Source organism: Varanus komodoensis, unplaced genomic scaffold (assembly GCF_004798865.1).
Source record: "Varanus komodoensis strain SLA01 unplaced genomic scaffold, ASM479886v1 scaffold21, whole genome shotgun sequence".
Taxonomy (NCBI): domain Eukaryota; kingdom Metazoa; phylum Chordata; class Lepidosauria; order Squamata; family Varanidae; genus Varanus; species Varanus komodoensis.
Genome location: NW_025335589.1, coordinates 8435828 through 8455603, shown reverse-complemented (window position 1 = coordinate 8455603; position 19776 = coordinate 8435828). Strand labels below are relative to the sequence as shown.

General features: G+C 39.1%; 1 protein-coding gene across 3 annotated transcripts in view; it reads left to right on the top strand.

Annotated features, from left to right (window-relative positions):
* SH3D19 (SH3 domain containing 19) overlaps positions 1-19776 on the top strand; it is a 79122-nt gene that overhangs the window by 19569 nt on the left and 39777 nt on the right. For 2 of the 3 annotated variants that reach the window (XM_044430696.1, XM_044430697.1), the window contains exons 2-3: positions 2279-2318; positions 17777-17817. In XM_044430696.1, the coding sequence (XP_044286631.1) occupies positions 2279-2318; positions 17777-17817 (81 nt within the window). Of the gene's footprint in view, positions 1-788; positions 893-2278; positions 2319-17776; positions 17818-19776 lie in introns of those variants that run through there. The other variant, XM_044430698.1, reaches the window with a different exon arrangement.

The following is a 19776-nucleotide window of genomic DNA, read 5'->3' as shown; positions in this document are numbered from 1 at the left end:
CTGAAGTCTTTTTGGATATATAATTAAAATTAAAGGATGATTAATAATTTAGTTTTGTACAGATGTCTGCTCCTAAACCCCAAGCCACAGGGTGGAGGGCTGTGTGCATATTACAGTGTGCATAGTAGTGTCACTATCTCATGATTTGGATATGATTTCTAGTACACCTGCCAAAAATGTTGGCCACTACTGCATTTCTTTGTCAAAAGACTATATTTGTATTCCAGAGTTGAAAAAGTATTTCAAATTCTTAGGCATGAGTCTCACATTTTTATGTGCCTCCCGCTCTTTCTCTATTGGTGGCAAGTTGTGATCAAGTACAGTTATGATACTTGAATGTCACAGAATTGATATCCTGTCCATAACTGAAAATGCAAATCAGTGAATCTTCTTTAAGTATGGTACTCTTCTTTCTCACTGCAAAGTTAAGTAGAACTTAAATGCATCCCCTGAGTGAATATATGTTAGTTAAAGTGTTTTTATTTATGGAGCAATTTAAAAAAAATCTTTAATAAAGTTTTGACACCTGTATATTGAATGCAATTTTCATGACTGTTTTTAGGCAGTAAATTTTGCAAGTCTATCCGAACTATTTCCTGTTTAAACAAAGAATGAAAGGGAAAAAGGAATAACATTCACTTCCTGAATGACAGCATTCCAGTTCTGAGACTGGCTGCAGCGCAACTGCCAATCAGAAACAGGCCTTGGAGGGAAGTTCTCGAGTGCTGTTTACATGTTCTGTGATTTCTCCTGTCTGCTTCTTATGTAGTACAGCTTGGAAAATCAGCTTGGTTAGTTGCATGTCTGTGTGAAGCACCAAGAAACATTAATTCCAATATCAGACAGAACACAATCTGAAAGGAGATGATTGTCTGATCCTCTGTAGCCTCAGGTAAGGAGACTGCAGTAGTTGAAAGGAGGATGAAAGGAGAAGCATTTTCTTGTGTGTCTGGAAAAGTTTTTATGACAGTTACTTGAAAAGTTACGTTGTTCAACAGCAGTGTTAGTTTTGATTAAATGCCATGGAAAGCACAGCAAAAATAAAAAATGAAGTACTGTATTTCTGCATACAGAAGTATACATGCATTTATAATTGACAATGGTTGCTGGGAAAGAGGTGGTAATTAATATTTTTGCTAGAAAGAAACACCAAGTAAAAATGGAAGACTACAGTACAACTATAGATGATGATATGTCATCTGTGTGTGAAATGGAGCAGCATTGTGCTTCTGTTGTGTGTGGGTATAGTGTTACATTCATATTAAGGCAACATCTTAAATTTACAAATACTTCAAAACTTTGTATGACAGTTTCTGAAATAAAATAAGGGGCATTCTGAGACTGAAAGTTTCATAAGTTAGAAACTTCTTTTAGGAGGATGATTTCTGGTACAGAAAAGGGTTACACATTTAAATGTATTTATTTATATTACATGCTACACAGAGAGAGAGAGATCCTTGTAAATATACTTAAGTGGACATTAAGTAATATAATCTGTTGCAGTAGAATTTTTGTAATTCTATAATCTTCATGAGTTTTTGTGGTCTGAAAAACTTCCCAAAGTTCCTGTGAAAAACATAATCACATTAAATTTATAAATAAATAAATAAATACAATGACAAAGACACAAACTACTCTTCTATCAGTTATGTACACAATGCATTTATTATTTGGATTCTTTAAAATCAAAATATTTTTTACATAGTCTAACTGTAAAACCAACAAAGGTGCAAGTTATCTTCTCTTATACAATTTAAGTACTCTATAAGTATGTCTCACCTTCTCCTGCAAGGTCTACTAATAATAGTTTCTTAAATAAAGATGTATCCAACAACATGAAATGGCTTTGATGTATGTGAATCCAAAGGAACCTAAGAGTTAACACAGAGACTGTGTTTGCAAGAACTCCTGCAGCCACCACTCTGTTTTTCCCATCCCTGCCTGGAGTCTGCCAGCTGTGATTCATGGAGTGATTTTTATGTGCTGACTAATCCAGTGGTTTTCTTTTCCACTGTGCCCTCACTTTCTTTGCAAAACAAAAGTCTGTTGCTTTTTAAAAGGAGTAATTGTTAAGCACAAAAAGTAAACTCAGTGTTGTTTCAAAGGGCTAGACAACAAATATTAAAAATGCAGACTTTATCTTTTACTCTCAGGGAAACTACTTCTTTGCAAAGGCAAGCAAAACCTAGCTTTTTAAGCATTTTTAAAAATATGTGATGGTGTGTTTGTTTTTGAAGGGTGCTAAATTAACACTCATGTTATATCTTTTTTCTTTTAGATCGTTCCGAAAGAAATAAACCTGAGCACCGCTCATCAGGGTAAGATCTTTCTTCTTGGTCATATTTAGCTTGTTCTTTTTGTGTATTAACTAATAGAAATTGGAAAAAATGTTCAGTTTTATATTCTAGGTCTGGTCTGGAAATTAGAATGAATACTGACCAAGACATTGGAGCATTTTATTTTTCCTAATGGGCAAAATGTATTGTTGAGTCCAGATGTGTCTCTATTTCCTGTTCTTCTTTTAATTTTCCATTCACAAGACAGGAAAAACAAGATTTCTTTTACATGTGCACAGCAATAATAGTTGTTGACCAAATATTTAATTTAGAGCTGAAATAGTTATTCTGGTTAAATGTAATTTTCAAAAGTATATGTAGTTTGTAAATATTGGCTTTCAACATTGCAAGCTATTACACTAGAGTCAATCACTAAGCAAGAAAATAATTTTGCATATTAAAATCTGTTTAGAGTTTAAAGTTTCTTTTCTGGCTTGTCATTACTTCCACTATGTCATCAAATTGTGTTAAGAGCTGAAAGGAATGCATCTTTGTGTTTGTAGAAAAGATAAGAAATAGGAACAAAAGAACAAACTCTGTATTCCTTCTTCACTTAGAATTATCTTTAGTATTAAGATTTTGCTTACAACAGTAGAATAAATGGAACAGTAAAAATAAAGATGACTCTGAGAAAGTTGTACTCACCCAATGATCAATTGACATCTCTTCTCTAAGGACCCTTTTTACTACTTAAGTATGAAACCAAATGCAAACTGGTTTTTCCCCAATGTCTCCAGTTAAACTTCTTGACTAAATTCCATGACAAATGCTTGGTCCAGTTGTTGATCCACATATTGTGCTATTTAGGACAGTATTTCTTTAAAAAGTTCTAATGGGGTAATAATAAATGATACTTCAGGCATCTGTATATTTGTAACACCAAATATGTGAAGATGCGTTTTCCATGCACCCAAGCTATGTCCACTAACTTTCCTATGCCTTCATGCAGTGACAAGAGTAAGAGTGAATAGTAGAAGCATTTAAGATACCTGGTCTGCTCTAGGGTGGCCATGTGGTCTACCTTAGAAATGACATTCCTTTATTGTGGAAATCTGGGTGAGAACAGTCCTGTGTTTGAATATTTTCTGTTTGATATGCTGTCCGGTCCAAGGCTGCTTAAAAGTCAAATAATGAGAAGAAAGGAAAGGCGAGGCCTTTAAGTTGCCCATCTGTAGTTATTATCTGGGAGGTGGCAGGCACACTTTTCTCCTTGTCAGTCTTCACTATGGTAAAAAGTCTTGTTCTATTTAAATTATAAATTTTCTTTCTAAATCTGCATCTATACAAATAAATGTTTATATGCAAATATTATGAAAAATGCTATTCCATTTTTTCATCATTTTGGGTGAAGTAGTTCATAATTTTTCTCATTCTCTAAGTGGCCACCCTAGTTTGTTTTCATCCCAAGAAATGTGTTTTCATGTTCCATGTTTTACAGAGACAGATCCAAAATGTAGAGCTATGTCATGAAAAAAATAGGAACAAACACAATACACCATGCCAGAAGCCTGGTTGATTGAATCTATATCTCTGATACTAGGCTGAACAATTCAAATAACCAAAAACAGAATTTCTAAAGAATAAGTATGACCTGGGGTAGGGATTTTTCCCCCTATTCTGAGCCAAGCTAATCAACTAAATTCTGAATATGATATCTATACTGTTTACAGTAATAAATGCTTAATAGTGCATGGGTTAAAGTGTACAAGGTCACAAAATAATATTTCCAATTTAGGAAGGATTTTGGGCTCACATTCTTTTCATATTTGTTTTTTTTTCCTTTAGTCATTTTTATTTGTTTCTGCTGCCATTAGTTACAGTGAGCAGTTTAACTTGTTTCATCTCTAGGTCAGTAACAGAGGTCTCTTAAAAAGAGAAGTGCTGCCCGCTGTTCTTGTTCTTCTGTTGATGCACATTTTTGATTTGATGTTATCACTACTGTGCCACAAGAAACAGCTGAAAATCTCAGTCCTTTGAGGAACTCCATACATAGTTGTCATCTTTCATTGTATAAGCAGACATCAGCCAAAGCAACCGAACCAGAGCCTGTCCACCCATGCCCTGGAAGAGTTAATCATGGCAGTGCAGCCCAGTCCAGAGAGCCTACTGCTACTTCCAGTGGGTGCTACAGAAAGCTCCTCTAGTCTCTTTCTTGCCATGAAATTTTCTGCTGTGATGTGTTGTTTAGAGCAGCTGCTGGCCATCTGTTACTGTGGATTTCCGAGGCTCTTGTGAAATCTCAGCATATGGCTGATATCTCAAGATATTAGAAGAGCCCAGAATAATAAGATTGGAGCTCCTTGCCACCAGCCCTAACATGGCAGCAAAGGGAATGGACTGTCCAGGCTGAGGCAGGGAGGGAGGCGGTAGTGGCAGGAAGGGAAGGAGGATTCCATAGTAGTGCAAGTTCTTTTGTTGCAGGTGACAAGGGAATTTGTACCAGGCCTGAACAGAACTTTCTCTACTTCTTCTCATTCTTGTAACCTTCCTTTCTCAATGCCCCAACATGTGCTCAGAGGTTCTCTAAAATCTCTAAAGAAGTTGGAGCAGAAAGGGGAATTAATTCCTCTGATGGATGCTATTCCGTTGGTAGATTGAATGCATTGAGAATAACCCCCAGTTGGTTGCCTTAATTCCCTGACAAGTTCCCCTTGTTGTCTGGACAATTGGTTTGTACCAGTAAAAATTATTTTCAGGAACAAAGAAAAATCCGGAGCAGAAATATTCAAGGCAGGGATGGGCAATCTGTTAGGCAAGGAGGAGTCCTATGGAATTTTCCCCACAGTTTCCTCTGTGATTGTCAGCTGAAAAATCCATGATCATCATCATTTCTGTATTGCCCGATGGGCTATTCAAAGATGACAAACTACAAATTCAGGATAATAAAAGCTTAGCATAAATAATAATAATAATAATTATTATTATTATTAGAACATTTCTATGCCGCTCCTTGCCGAAGCCTCGGGGCGGCTTACAACACAACACAATACAATACAATACAAAAATAACAATATAAAATGAAAATTAATAATATAAAATAAATAAAAAATATAAATGATATAAAAGAAGTTATAAAGGAAAAGTTATAAAAGAAAAGAAGTCGCCCTGGCCAGATGAATAAGTGAATATTGTTAACTATTAAAATGACATTTAAATAAAAAGGTCTTCACCTGGCGCCGAAAAACAAATAACGACAGCGCCAGGCGGACCTCTCTGGGGAGCACATTCCATAGATTGGGTGCCAGTGCAGAAAAAGCCCTCCTCCGAGTACCTACCCTCCTAATTTCTTTCACGGAGGGTTCCCGGAGAAGGGCCTCTCCCGCAGATCTCAAGGGGCGCTCGGGCATATATGGATGTAAACGCTCCTTCAGGTACCCAGGTCCCAAGCCGTTTAGGGCTTTATAGGTCATAACCAACACCTTGAATTGGGCCCGGACTTCAATGGGAAGCCAGTGAAGCTGTCAGAGGACTGGAGTCATGTGAACATAACACCCCGTCCCCGTCAGCAACCTGGCAGCTCTATTTTGAACCAACTGAAGTATCCGGACCGTCTTCAAGGGAAGCCCCACGTAAAGCGCATTACAGAAGTCAAGGCGGGAAGTCACCAGCACGTGTGTCACCGTCACCAGGTACAAAAAATTCAGGTACAAAATTTAAAACAATTGAAACAGCTAAAACAATTTCAGTAAGCTACTGGATATGATAAAGAGAGCTGACATAAACTTCCTGCCCATTGTCATTAAATGACTAGGAGCAGAGGATAGTTTCAGTTTGGTGCCAGAAAGAAGACAATGTTGGTACTAAGTGGGCCTCAGTGGGAAGATAATTAAATAATTGGGAGAGGGGACACCAATGAGAAGGCTCTCTTTCCTGTTTCCATTTTCTGAGGCTGCCTTAGAGGAAACATTCAAGGGAAGACCTCAGATTGTAATGTCCAGATAAGTTTATGCTAGGAGAGGTGCTCTGTCAGGTACTGAAGTCCTGAGCCATGTTAGGCTTTATAAGTCAAAACAATTACCTTGAATCAGGGTTGGAATCATACAGGTAGCCAGGGCAAGCAATCAAGAACCAGACTTTCTTGTCCCTCTTATCAATCTAGCTACCGCATTTTACAAAAAGTTCAAAGGCATTCTCATGTAGAGCACATTGCAGGCAACCTCTTGGAGATTATCAGAGGGTAGACCATGGAAGACTTTCCAGATGGGGACAAAACTGGGCCTATCATTCATAGGTAGTAGAAACCTCAAATCATCAAGGTAGTTCTGGGAAAACAATTAAAAACAAAACCCTCAAGCAGAGGGGAGAGCTGCTGTCAGTCTAAGCTAAGTTTATCTGAACATGACAAAGGGTGCCCTCTTCAGTCCTCCACACACACTGTTACATGTGCTGAATGACATGTTGTTGTTGTTAGTCCTCGCAACATTCCTCCAGGCCTTCCTGTCCTCCACCATCCCCCGGAGTCCACCCAAGCTCACACCAACTGCCTCAGTGACTCCATCTAGCCACCTCATTCTCCGCCGTCCCCTTCTTTTGCCATCTATTGTTCCCAGCAATAGGCTCTTCTCCAGGGAGTCCTTCCTTCTCATTAGGTGGCCAAAGTATTTGAGTTTCATCTTCTAAAGAGCAGTCAGGGTTGATCTCCTCTAGGACTGACCGGTTTGATTGCCTAGCAGTCCAAGGGACTCGCAGGAGTCTCCTCCAGCACCACAATTCAGAGGCCTCAATTCTTTGGTGCTCAGCCTTCCTTGTGGTCCAGCTGATCCAACTTTCACAGCCATACATTGCAACTGGGAAAACCATAGCCTTGACTATACGCACTTTTGTCAGCAGGATGTTGTCTCTGCTTTTTAGTATGCTGTCTAGGTTTGCCATAACTTTCCTCCCCCGGAGCAAGCATCTTTTGATTTCTTGGCTGCAATCCCCGTCTGCGGTGATCTTGGAGTCCAAGAAAATAAAATCTGTCACTACCTCCATTTCTTCCCCATCTATTTGCCAGGAAGTGAGAGGACTGGATGCCATGATCTTAGTTTTCTTAATATTGAGTTTCAAGCCAACTTTTGCACTCTCCTCCTTCACCCACATCAAGAGGCTCTTTAGTTCCCTTGTCACTTTCTGCCATGAGAGTCGTATCATCTGCATATCTGAGGTTGTTGATATTTCTCCCTGCAATCTTAATTCCAACTGGTGATTCATCTAGGCCTGCCTGTGCTCTGCATATAAGTTAAATAGGCAGCCCCTGCGTCCCAGCAATTCTCAATGAGGTTAGGAGTGCTAGCAAATTCAGAGTCATTGTGTCTGGGAAGCTAGGCTTCCTGAAGCAGGTCTGTTCAAGAGGAAGGATCTCCAGGCAAGCAGGAAAGATGGTAAAAGCAAATTCACTTGTCAAACCCAGGACAGCTCCTGGCATACTTAAAGCAGGAATGGGGAATCTTTTTGCGCTGAGTCTTGATCATAGCTTTCAAAAGGGTCCTTCATGAGGGACAGATGATGCTCTTCCCAGCCTGCTATGATTGGAAGGCTGGGAGGATTGCAATAGGGACTGTACTAGCTTCCAACTGCACTAGCTGCCAGTTGATGTCCGTCCAGATCCAATTCAAAGTGCTAGTATTAACATTTAAAGCCCCAAATGGCTTGGGACGAGGTTATCTGAAGGAATGCCTCATCCCATATGTACATACTTGGATTCTGGGGTAACCTTTGTGGGCCCTTCTCTGGGAGCCCCCTGCAAAGAAAGTGAGGCATGTGGCTACCAGAAACATAGAAACAGTCAGAAGAGGTCTCCCAGGCCATCTAGTCTGACCCCTGGCTCCAGCAGGCTCTGCTCCACTCATGGCATGCCTATCAGAAGGGCCTTTTTGGATATGGCATTCCAGCTATGGAATGAGTTCCCCAAAGAGGTTCACCTGGCACCTTCTCTGCATTCTTTTTTTGGTACTAGGTAAACCCCTTTTTATTTTCCCATATTTTGACTGCTTAATTTTAGTTTTAATTTTGCATTTTATCCTGTACTGCTGCTATGCTTCTATACTGATTTATTTATTTAAAGTTTTTCTATGCCATCCCATTACTAAAAGTATCTGGACAACTTACAAGTTTTATGGTCTTATGTTAATTTTTTGTTTGTTTGTATGTTTTTAACTTTTGTTAACAGCCCAGAGAGCCTCCACTATTGGATGGTATAAAAATGAAATAATTTAATTAATCTGAGAATGGATTGCAGCGGACAAGCATTCAGCTGTTCGCTGCAGCGATCCCAGTGCAGGCAACAGAGCTACTATCCTTTTGCAGCTGACAGAGTGACAGTGCAATCTTGATTGCGTCAGAATTGCTGGGAGAGCAATGTCCAACCTTTCCCCTCCTGTGCTCCTAATAGCTATGTGAGAACAGCAACCTTTTCTCCACTGAAGGCTGATCAGCAAGGTGATGGGGAGAAATGAGCTGCCCTCAGTGACTGTTCAGAAAGCAGCTGCAGGACTGACTTTCTTATCTGTGCCTTAGAAATAGTCCACTGGGTTGTTATATCTCTTGTTGTATCTTGGAAAAATCTAGTGGCTGTCTACCTGCTGTCTAGTGGCTATAGGATTGTGCTGGAACTTTATTTTTCCCTATACCATTCATTCATTTCTAAGAAGGAAAGTAAAAGAAAGCAACCAAGAACATGATTCCTAGCTGAGTCAAACCTGATCATATCAGACTGACCCTAGCACTGAAAATTAGGGTAGCCCATTAACCTGCTCATAATTTTGATATTTAGTGATGTCTAGTATGTATGCTTATCTTTTTTTAACTTGAGGGTTTTTTTTAGAAGAATCTTTTCAAACTTTCTATTTTGAAAGACATGAAAAAGAGTGCTATCTGAATGAACAGTTTTAGCTCTACCCTGCAAAGTGCAAAATAAAAAAATGTATGGAAATAAACTAAAAACAAATAAATACAGGCTTGAACTTTACACCCACTAATATTGAAAATTTTCTTTTAAAACATAATTCAAAGTTAAGAACTACATAGAAAGGGCTATTTGAAATCATTTCCAACATTTTCAGCTCCATTTTTTTAATAGCAAAGGAAAGCTAAACAATATTGTAGTCACTTTATATTTCCCTGCTTGTGCAAATCATTAGAGATGCACAATATTTCACAGAACAAAAAGAACTGTGATTCCCTCCTTTGTATTTTATCTTATAATACAGTACATTATTAGGCACTTGAGATGACATTCAAATAGCAGCAGTTTTGTTTGAAAAGCATCATTAAAATGAATGGAGAGCTGTTAACATTGGAATGTAGAAACTGGAACAAAAAGAGAAGAGAATTTCCAAGTCAAATTACTTGGTGACCTCCTGTCTCCACAGAAGAGCCTTTAGAAAGCTGTTTACTATAGGCAAATTTCTGAAGGGTTTATTGAGATTTATTTATTGATAAATCCTTTAGGAGCATGAGAAAGAGATTCTGGACTGGAAGAACTGCCTTCTCCTGTGCCTCCCAGGCAGGGCAGAAGGTGGTAGATGGGGCTGTTTTTCCTTTTCCTCCTCCTGTCAGCAATATTTTTTAAAAAATATTTCCTTCCTATTGATTTCAGTGGGAGGTAAACATAGTGCACCTACTCCAGGGCTAGCATGTTTGCCCCCTTTTCAAGGGACATGTCAGGGGACCAGGAAGGCCTTGGATCCTGCAAACCAGAGCTCTGCCCTCAGAGGGTAAGGAGCTCTGATGTCAGAAGAACACAAGCTTCCCACAAACGAGACTTATAAAATTGGATCTTTTTGTCGAATGACAGAGATCACTGTCTGAGAGAGAGAGAGAGAGAGAGAGAGAGAGAGAGGGGGAGAGAGGGAGAGCCAGCCAGCCTTATAATTCATTGTTCCTGGCATACCCTTCCAAGGATCATAGGATTGTAACTTGAAGGTCACCTCTTTCTTGTATTTTTTTTTAATTTATGTAATTACTATATTTTAGCTTTTCATTTGCACGATAGTGGTGTTTATCAGGTGTCCTAGGGTATGTTAGTATTTGGATTTTAAAATTGTGTTGCCATTATATGGGATGGCAGGGCAAAACTAGCCATCAGAAATGTTGATACAGGCTTAGTTTGGGCTTGTTTAATCTGAATTTGGCTTTTTGCTTTGGATTTTTTCACATTCCTTATCAGAATAGGAAGATGAAATATTCATTTCAGATTATGGTTTTCTTCAGGCAGGATGTTTGTAATAATTGTTAAAAGAAATACAGGAATTACCATTTCCTCTCCCTCCAAACTAGTTGTCATGTGTCAGTCTCCCCTCACACATTCCAAGCAGATCAGCACAAAAGGATTTCTAGCTAAAGTCTTTATTATGTTAAAGCTGACTAGCCAGGCTGTTTTGTGTACAGGGGAAGAATGGTTGCAAAGGAAGGTAGAATACTGAGATGCAGCTTAATGACACAAAGTTGATTCTGAATGGAATAGCTTTCTTCCCTCTGAGACTAAAATGATCTGACTTTACATTCAGGACAACTCTTTCTGCTTGTGGGTCATTCGCTGAGAATGTCTGATGCTTCCCAATTGGTCTTCTCTTCTTACCTGACACAGTACAATTTAGACTGATGCTTAATCTACCCTCACCCATCTCGACTAGGTTTCTCACATAATGGTTCACCACCACCACCTGTTCTCGTTCTGGTTAGCCTCCTGTCATATTTTGGGTCACTTGGTCTTGGCATTTCATCTGCTACTCTTGCCTTTTCTTCCTGTTCTGATTCTGAATCCAAGGCGAGACTCTCTGAAGGCTGCATTATGTGAGAAGAGGGCCTGATCCTTATGCCAGAGAACCTGTTGTTCACAAGACTACTGTAGTCTAATTATTTCTGTCTGCCCTGCAGACTGCCTTTTCATGCTGTGTATGGAAATGAACAAAAGGTTTGATGACTGCATTTCAAGCTAGAATGTTAAAGAAGTTTATTTTGTTTTATTAGAAACATTATTTTCATTAGCAAAACTTCCCTTCTGGAGCATGGCATTCTAGAAATGCAGTCAGAGAGCTAGTATAGCATACTTTCAGATTTTATTAGTATAGTTCCGCATACTATGTTGCTGCCTCTGGAAAGACAAGTTTAGAAAAGGTGTGGTTGTATGATACTAATTTAGAATGTATGTGCAATGCATGTTCTTCAAAGGCTGCTCTTACAGGTTTGCATTTTTCATTTCCTAAAGGGTGTAACTTAACTGAGTCAGCAACTAGTTAGAACAAGCTGCTATTGTGTAGGAAGATAGATTTGCCTTTGTAACGACTGTTTGTCTTAAAAGTATCTATAGTGGCAAATGCTAGGATGGTAGCTAGTTGCAGCAAAAATAGCAGAGCCTGTGGCTCTTCAAGACTTAAGTTCAGAGAGGAGATGGAAAAATGGTTTGTTTTCCAGTGTCAGGTCTAGAGATAGCATTATTGAGATCTGTCCCGCAAAAGCTTATACCAAGTTTAATTCGTTATATTTTAATGTTTTTGCATTGTTAAAAATATTTTTTTTTCTGCTCTGCTGTGATGATGAGAATATGTCAGACCCCACATTTTTGTATGGTGCTATTGTTTCTGAGATGTAACTATAGACATGGCAAGACATCCTTTGCTTTCATAGTAATATTGGTGTTACTCTGGTATTGGTGTTACTATGGTGTTAAATTAAGAATATTGGATTCTTAATTTAAAGTTTTTATTCCAGGGGTCACTGTTATTGCATAAAGCTGAATCAGATGAGGGTTTCTGATTTATATCTGCTTTTTAATATTACAAACCTCAAACTGAACCCCCAAGCCAATTAAGCCTTTTGCAAGAACTAGTGCTTGGGTAAATCTGAGTAGATTACAGAATAATGCATAATTATGTACACTTAAGCAGATATTGGTATACAGAATGCAAAATGCTTATGACTCTGGCTAGCACACTAATGTTTAACTGGGGTCATGTTTAAATTGAGCAAGAGCTGAAAGACCAGAAAACCGCCCAATGACTCACCTCTCTACAAGCCAGCACAGCCAGAGGGCTGTTTAATCCTTTTGCTTCATACTGTGAACACCAACAGATGTTTTAGCAGAAGTTTTGAGAGTGAGTAGATGAGGTACACAGAGGAAAACTATGGCAGAGCATATGTAGCTGTTGGCAGCAGTGGTGGGAATATTGAGGTAAAGATTCCTTTATCTGTATCTCAGGGCTGGTCTACATATGCAGCAGCATATGGTAGAATCCTGAGGTGCTAAAGTTTTTGAGATGAAAGGTGGGACTATTCTTAAATACATGCATACAAACAAATAGCATTCCTGGAGGGGGGAAAAAAGCACACCACATTCTAGCGCAGCCTGATCTCTATTTTGCTGGTATAGGGATCCTTTTGGAAGGAGGAGTAGTCAAAAACTGTCACTTTCATTCTGAATACATTTCATTGTTCCACCTCAGAATTCTGTCATGTCACTTTGCTACATTCATTGTCCAGGCCAATCAAAGGAGATCTGATATGCTGAAAGGGAAGACTCTGGATGAATCTTTTTCAATTTACATTCAATGCAGATTTAAAAAAAAAATCTCCTTGCATGTTTTGGAGTTTGTGATTGCAGAATATTAAACAGGAACAATACTGCCACCAGCTTGATTGCATTCTCATTCTGGAGGTAGGAAGTTTAAAGTACTTTGTGTCTCCCATGCACAGGAGAAGGTGGCTGAGAAGAGGACTGGAATGACCTTAGGGTCTATGTCCTTGTGTGGGGCTTTTATCACTAGTTGTCTCTTACTTCATGAAGCAAAGAAAACTGCAACCGAAGAGGGCCTAAAGTAGGGCTTAGATCTGTACAAGCTACATATGTATTAAAATTTAGTTTATATTCTTTAAAAGACAAGCACATGATGAACTTGTGGGGGTACAGAGGTAAGGCAGAGAAAGAAGAATAATTGCATTGTCTTCTTTCTTCCTTCTATATTAAACTGATTAAACTGAAGCTCAATCCAGACAAGACGGAGGTCCTGTTGGTTGGTGGATCGGGCTTCGGAGAGGGTGAATTGAACCTTGTCCTGAATGGGGTTGCACTCCCTCTTAGGGACAAGGTCCGCAGCTTGGGAGTGCTCCTCGACCCAGAGCTTTCACTGGAAGCTCAGGTAACAGCAGTGGCGAGGAGTGCTTTCCTCCAGCTTCGGCTAATTCATCAGCTGCGCCCCTATCTGGAGAATGACTGCCTTGCGACAGTGACACATGCGTTGGTGACTTCCCGTTTGGACTTCTGCAACGCGCTCTACGTGGGGCTACCCTTGAAGACGGTCCGGATACTTCAATTGGTCCAAAATAGAGCTGCCAGGCTGCTGACGGGGACTGGACGTTATGTTCACATGACTCCAGTTCTCCGTCAGCTTCACTGGCTTCCCATTGAAGTCCGGGCCCAATTCAAGGTGTTGGTTATGACCTATAAAGCCCTAAACGGCTTGGGTCCTGGTTACCTGAAGGAGCGCTTACATCCTTATATGCCCAGCCGCCCCCTGAGATCGGCGGGAGAGGCCCTTCTCCGGGAGCCCTCCATGGAAGAAGTTAGGAGGGTGGTTACTCGGAGGAGGGCTTTCTCAGCGGTGGCGCCTAAGTTATGGAATGCGCTCCCCAGAGAGGTCCGCCTGGCGCCGTCGTTATTTGTTTTTCGGCGCCAGGCAAAGACCTTTTTATTTAAGCAGTATTTTAAATGTTAATATTATTGAATTTTATTTGGCCAGGGCGGCTTGTTTTATAGTGTATATTTGTATTTTATTGTATATATTTTAAAATGTTATTTTAAATTTTTTGTTGTAAGCCGCCCCGAGGCTTCGGCGAATGGGGTGGCATAAAAATGTTTTAATAAAAATAAATAAATAAATAAATATATGGGTTCCTAATCTGGAAACTGAGGAGACCCTGGGAGGCTGGTGTTGCAACTGATGATCTCTCTGGGCATAGCAGTGGATTTCCAAAGAATTCCTTTCTCAGTATCCCTGTTCTTGGGGCTGAAAGGTGGATTTGCACTTGCTCTTCCCATATTTGGCTTTCAAGTCATTCTCGTTCAGGGTCCTGTCCCAAGTTCAGGAGGTGAACACGATGAACATGTTACATTACTTCCATTTCTTGAGACCACAGCAAAGTAGGGTCAATTCCCATAATCATCCCAGAACTTAGTGTAGATGCTTTTGCTGTACTAAACATCCATACTGAACACTGTCTCTACAGAACAATTGTAATTTATTGTGGCAGTTTCTTGTGGCCTGTGGCTCAGTTTTCAGTGTAGCACTGCTTTGTTTAAGGAATTAGGCCTTGCCTCACCTTCTTTGCCAGAATACTGTACAATCCAAGAATATTGTTCTCCACCTTGAATTGTCATATTTATACCCCGACTTATTCCTTCAAGGAACAATTTGCCCATTCTATTAGTTCTTTTTAAAAATTACTTTCTTTTTCTTCAGTTTTTACGGTATCGTCCCCAGTAAGTTGCCTGTTTTTTGTCTGTCCCCTTTCCCCACCCAGGACCACTTGTGTATTAGGTAATAGTGTGATGGTAAATTACACTACCATTAGACCCCATAGGCACATACCCAAGGGGAGTTAAGAAATGCAGGCAGCTCTGTTGAACAATATCAGCAACTGTATGATTACAAGAGGGATAGTTCACACCACAATACATTGTTTCTGAGAGAATCCATTTCTCCCCAACTACTCGGAGGATGCAGCTAAGCTCAGAGGAAACAAAATCTTGTGGGAGGTGACAGGGACATCATTGTCCCTGATCATCAAAATGTCCTGGCATGTTGCTGTGGTGAACCCCAGTTCTGCTATTCCACTGGTGTCAGGGCCTCAGGCCAAGAATCTTTTCAAAGTCAGAGCTGACCCCAGAGGACATAGGCACCCACCTCTCTCTTAATGAACTGTTTTTTCTTTAAGTTTTCCCTTCTGAATAAGAGTAGGGCCTGTTTGGTGTAAATCTGAGTTGCCTTTTCTGTTCTTTCTTAATGACTAAGATACGTCATAAATAGCAGCTCTTTCTCCATCAGCCAGGTCTAGTGAGGTGGATCGGCTAGTGAATGGGCATCACATATAAAGAAGAATCATATATCAATGGAAGATTTAAATATGGTGCTGCGAAACACATAGTTCACAGTACTTAAGATGAGCAAAGACATATCTATGTATTTAATTTCTCAAATTTATATACTGTACCATTTTCTACAGAGGTTTCAAAGTGGTGAATATAAAATGGCATGCCATCAAAACAACAATCAAATATGACAATAAATCATAATTAAAAGTTAATCACTTGTAAAACTGCACACTCTATTGTATGCTACAGCCTGGACCTGACCGTGTTACACTTCAGAGAAAGCCAGTGTAAAGGAATGGATCTTGAGAGGATGTGTAAATGTCAGAACTGTCTATTCCAGCTCTTCCTCCAGTTTCCCACAGTGGCCAAGCAGATGCTCCTGGGAAAGTGCAATAGCCCTTTCCCATTCTTGTTGCCTCACAACTGATATTGGGTATATGATGCCTCTGAGCCTGGGGGCGGCATACTGTCATCCAACTTCTCTCACATAACTAGCTAATAAGCTTTGGAGATGGCATTTTTCCCTATATCATCTTCTTATGTTCCTAATCCTGGCATTGTTTGTGGTCTCACTGACATAATTTCAATGCAATTATAAGCTAGGTTTGTAACCTAAAGAGGCCTACCTCTCAGGTATATTCTACTATTTATATTGAAGGCAACTTGAAATATACCTGCATTTTTTAATGTAAGCATAATGTCTTATTTTTTGTGGTTGTACAGAAGTAGCAGTCACTATGCCCTGTTCTAGTTTTCTGAAGCATCAGGTCTGAAGATTTGGCCATTAGGGTGCATATGTATCTTCCTGTAAGTGTATGGCAATTCCACTAATTGTTTTATGGCTTTCCGTTGGCCAATTTGGTTGTGACCTTTGATCCCAAAAACAAATGTTTGCGTGTGCCAGCTTATCAAGGAGATTGCACCGAATTTTCATTTGATGACATGCCTGGCTGTGGAACAATTAGGAAAAGTTTAATAAAAGTGTTCTAAGCATAAACACTACATTTTCCATTTGCAGCTTATTTTAAAAGTTTCCATTAAGTGAATGAGGACTTTGAAGGAAGTAACCAATGGAAAATGTAAATACAGCTGGAAAAAATGATCATGAACTAATGAATTCCACTTGGTAACGTTATGAGACTCATGGATTTTTGGTATTACACAATGATTTCTCAGCATTTTTCCTACTTTTCTGAATACAGAACTTCAGAATATGGAAGAGATCAGGACATGTCAATAGGGAATAAATGGAGCTATAGCAGAAGGAGGAAGTGAACTGAGTGTTCCATCTTGACACCAGTAACGTTTTAACTTTAGAAAGGAAACGTGAAAAAATCAGGTTGGCAGTTCATCCCCATTCCTAAACCTGAGTAACTTTTTTAGTCACCTGTGGGGGTTTTTTAGTTGTAAAGGGTATTGGGGTGAACAGAGATGATTAGTTTACCAGGTTGTTCATGTGGGTGTTTCTTAGGTGTGTGCTAAAGTGTGATAAACTGTTCCAATACAGTCAAATGTGACTGTCTTTCATATTTCTGTGGTTCTACACCTAGTTATTGGTTAGTTCTTTGCTAATGTTTTTTGACCTATCCCTAAGTGTATTGGTACAGCATTTGTCACTCTTTCTTTGTTTAGGCAATTAGATGGTTAATACATTCTCACAGCCTCAAAAATGTAACACACACTTATAAGGTGTTACTTTTAACAGGTCAATAAAAGTTTTCCATCACATCTTGGGTTTATAGAGTTCAGATGTCACATGCTACTGGATTACAGCTGTTACAGATTAGTAATATAGACAGCCAGTTTACTAAGTGATGAACATGGGAAAGCCTTACTACTTCATAAGGCCTACAATCTTTACTGTATGTTGGAATCCATGGAAGGAAAAATCTCATCACACTTTATTTAATACAGGTAATCATTCACATGCTCAATAGAAAATCTTACACATGGTTTGTATTGTGACCAGGTAGGGAAGAATCACAAGCCTGTTTATTTACATATTACAGTTTGATATCTGATAGGCTATTAGTTGTGTTTGTGTATATTTATGCAGTATTAGCATATGAATTCCATTATATGTTTCTTCAGGAGGCCAGTAATGAACTTTTACATATGACACAGACTAAATAATCCTGATTTTTTAATGGTAGTTAAACTTCAAGTGCTTTGACTTGTTTTCAGAAGAATGGGTGTGGATATTTAACTGTTGTAGACTAACTTTGATAGAAATATGTGATAATTTGAAACAAAAAGGATAATTTGAAAGTAACCTTGCACTTGGAATAATTCCATATAAATATGAGCTGTTTTCTTTTTTCCTTTTGAACAATGGCTACTGATACTCTTTTTCCCCCCATTGCTTTTCAAGCCAAGGCCCCCTGTCATCCATTAAAGCGGCAATCAAAAGGAGTAAGTATCCCTTCAGACTGTTTTACTTACCTGTTGGGCAGGTATCTCACTTTTATGAGTACAAAAAAGTGGATAGATGACTGTTTATTGCTTCATAGGTAGAATGCAAATGCATTTACTTGGCCATGCCTTGTTGTTCTTGATAAGTTGTTTTCAGCTGCAAAGCTAACATTTTTCTTAACCTGCACTTTACGCTGTATGTGTCTCATATCTCAATGTCAGTAGTCATTTTATATGAGCTGAACATGCTACATGCACTAGTCAACAACAAATCAGTTATTTGAGGTTTTTCTTGAGGACTTTCATGAGAATTACATACAAATTAGATTCAACATATACTGACCATATGCCATCTAATAAAACTTCACACCAAGTCTTTGCCTAAAATTAAGGAATGAAGCCGCCTGATCTAGATGAAGCTCTCCCTGTTTAAACAAGAATACAGTTGAAAGAGCAGAAACATTTTATTATGTTTATATTCCATCTTTCTTTTCCAACAGAAGAATTAAAGCAGGGCAACAGTAACTTCATTTAGTATTATGAGAGCAAGCAAAGTCAAAAATTATTTCTCATTATTAAGTCTGAACCAGCCCAATTAAACACACAACATAAATAAGATGAAACAGGGCAAAGGAAGGGCTCCCTCCCATGCAGAGGCACAGACTGTATGAGCAGTTGAGCTATGCAGGCCAATGGAAAGAGTTGTCTTTCTGTCCCTCTGCTAACCTGCCACATTGACAGCCGTTCTGGATCTTAACCAAAGCTCGTTTTGAGTTATGATAGCATGTTACACAGTAGGGTTCCTGCTCCTTCTCCAAGGATGCCAAACCATGATGAGATGTTACACAGCAGTACTGAGAAAAGTCACTTGACCGAGGCAAGGGCTGTTTGGGAGGCAGCACTGGAGAAGCAGGGACTTGGAGAGGCAGCTTCTCTTCTTGCAGTCAGCAAAGCCCCAAGTTTGGACTTAAGCCTTGGAGGAAGAGAAGACTGTCCATACAAGTGTCTGGTTGGCTCTGTAGTGCCTGCATGCTGCTTCTCTCTCACTGCTCACTTTTCATCCCCATTTCAAGCACAGATTCCAAACTTTCCCATTTGAGTGTATCATCTAAAGTTCATGTTTGTGGGATTCTCTTGCCTATTTGTTTTATTAAATATTTCTGTTGCCTTTCACTAACAGCACCTTCATGTTTCACAAGTAAATTTCCCTGTTTCCATATCAGAGTAAATTTCCCCCAACATTTGTCTGTGTATTTGTGGTTTTATCACTTTCAGTTCTTCGAGTACTTAATAGACAGGTAGTTTAAGTGGGTTTTGCAAGCAGAGGTTATTTGCACTCTTCTCTCTGGGTCTTGGTTAGTTTTCTAGGAACAGGTCAGTATTGATTTAGAAATTTTTGCCATGTACCATTTGACATTTACAACAACACGAAGAAATAGCTTTTATCTCTCAACAATAGTGCCAGTTCTACTTCAGGACAAAAGGGAGAAAAGATCGCAAATACAAGAGTATAACAATGAAGTACAGCATAAAATAGGCATGTTTAACTCTTTAACTATTCATTCAAAAGAAATTCTCTACAACAGAAAAAGTCACCAAGAAGAAACCTGAAGATTTAACGCAGAATTGATACCTAAAGCTAAAACCTAGTTTGTATGTTAAATATCATTTGTATGTTTCATGAGGCTACAGGATATGGTACTTATGCATGTCAGAAACAAATTTCACTTAAGCACATCAATATCATACAGTCTGAAATAGTTAGCTTTTTATTGGAGTCATCCAAAACAAGGAGAATTGAGAGTGATAAATTCTTCTTCAAAAAAAAAATTAAAATAAGCATTTAAAATAATGGGGGAAAATGCTGTGATATCCTTGTGTAACTAACCAAGTAAAACCAGTGGATCTTTACTATTAGCATGGTTTATTCTCCCCCACCCCTTCCCGTCTCTTCCTCAG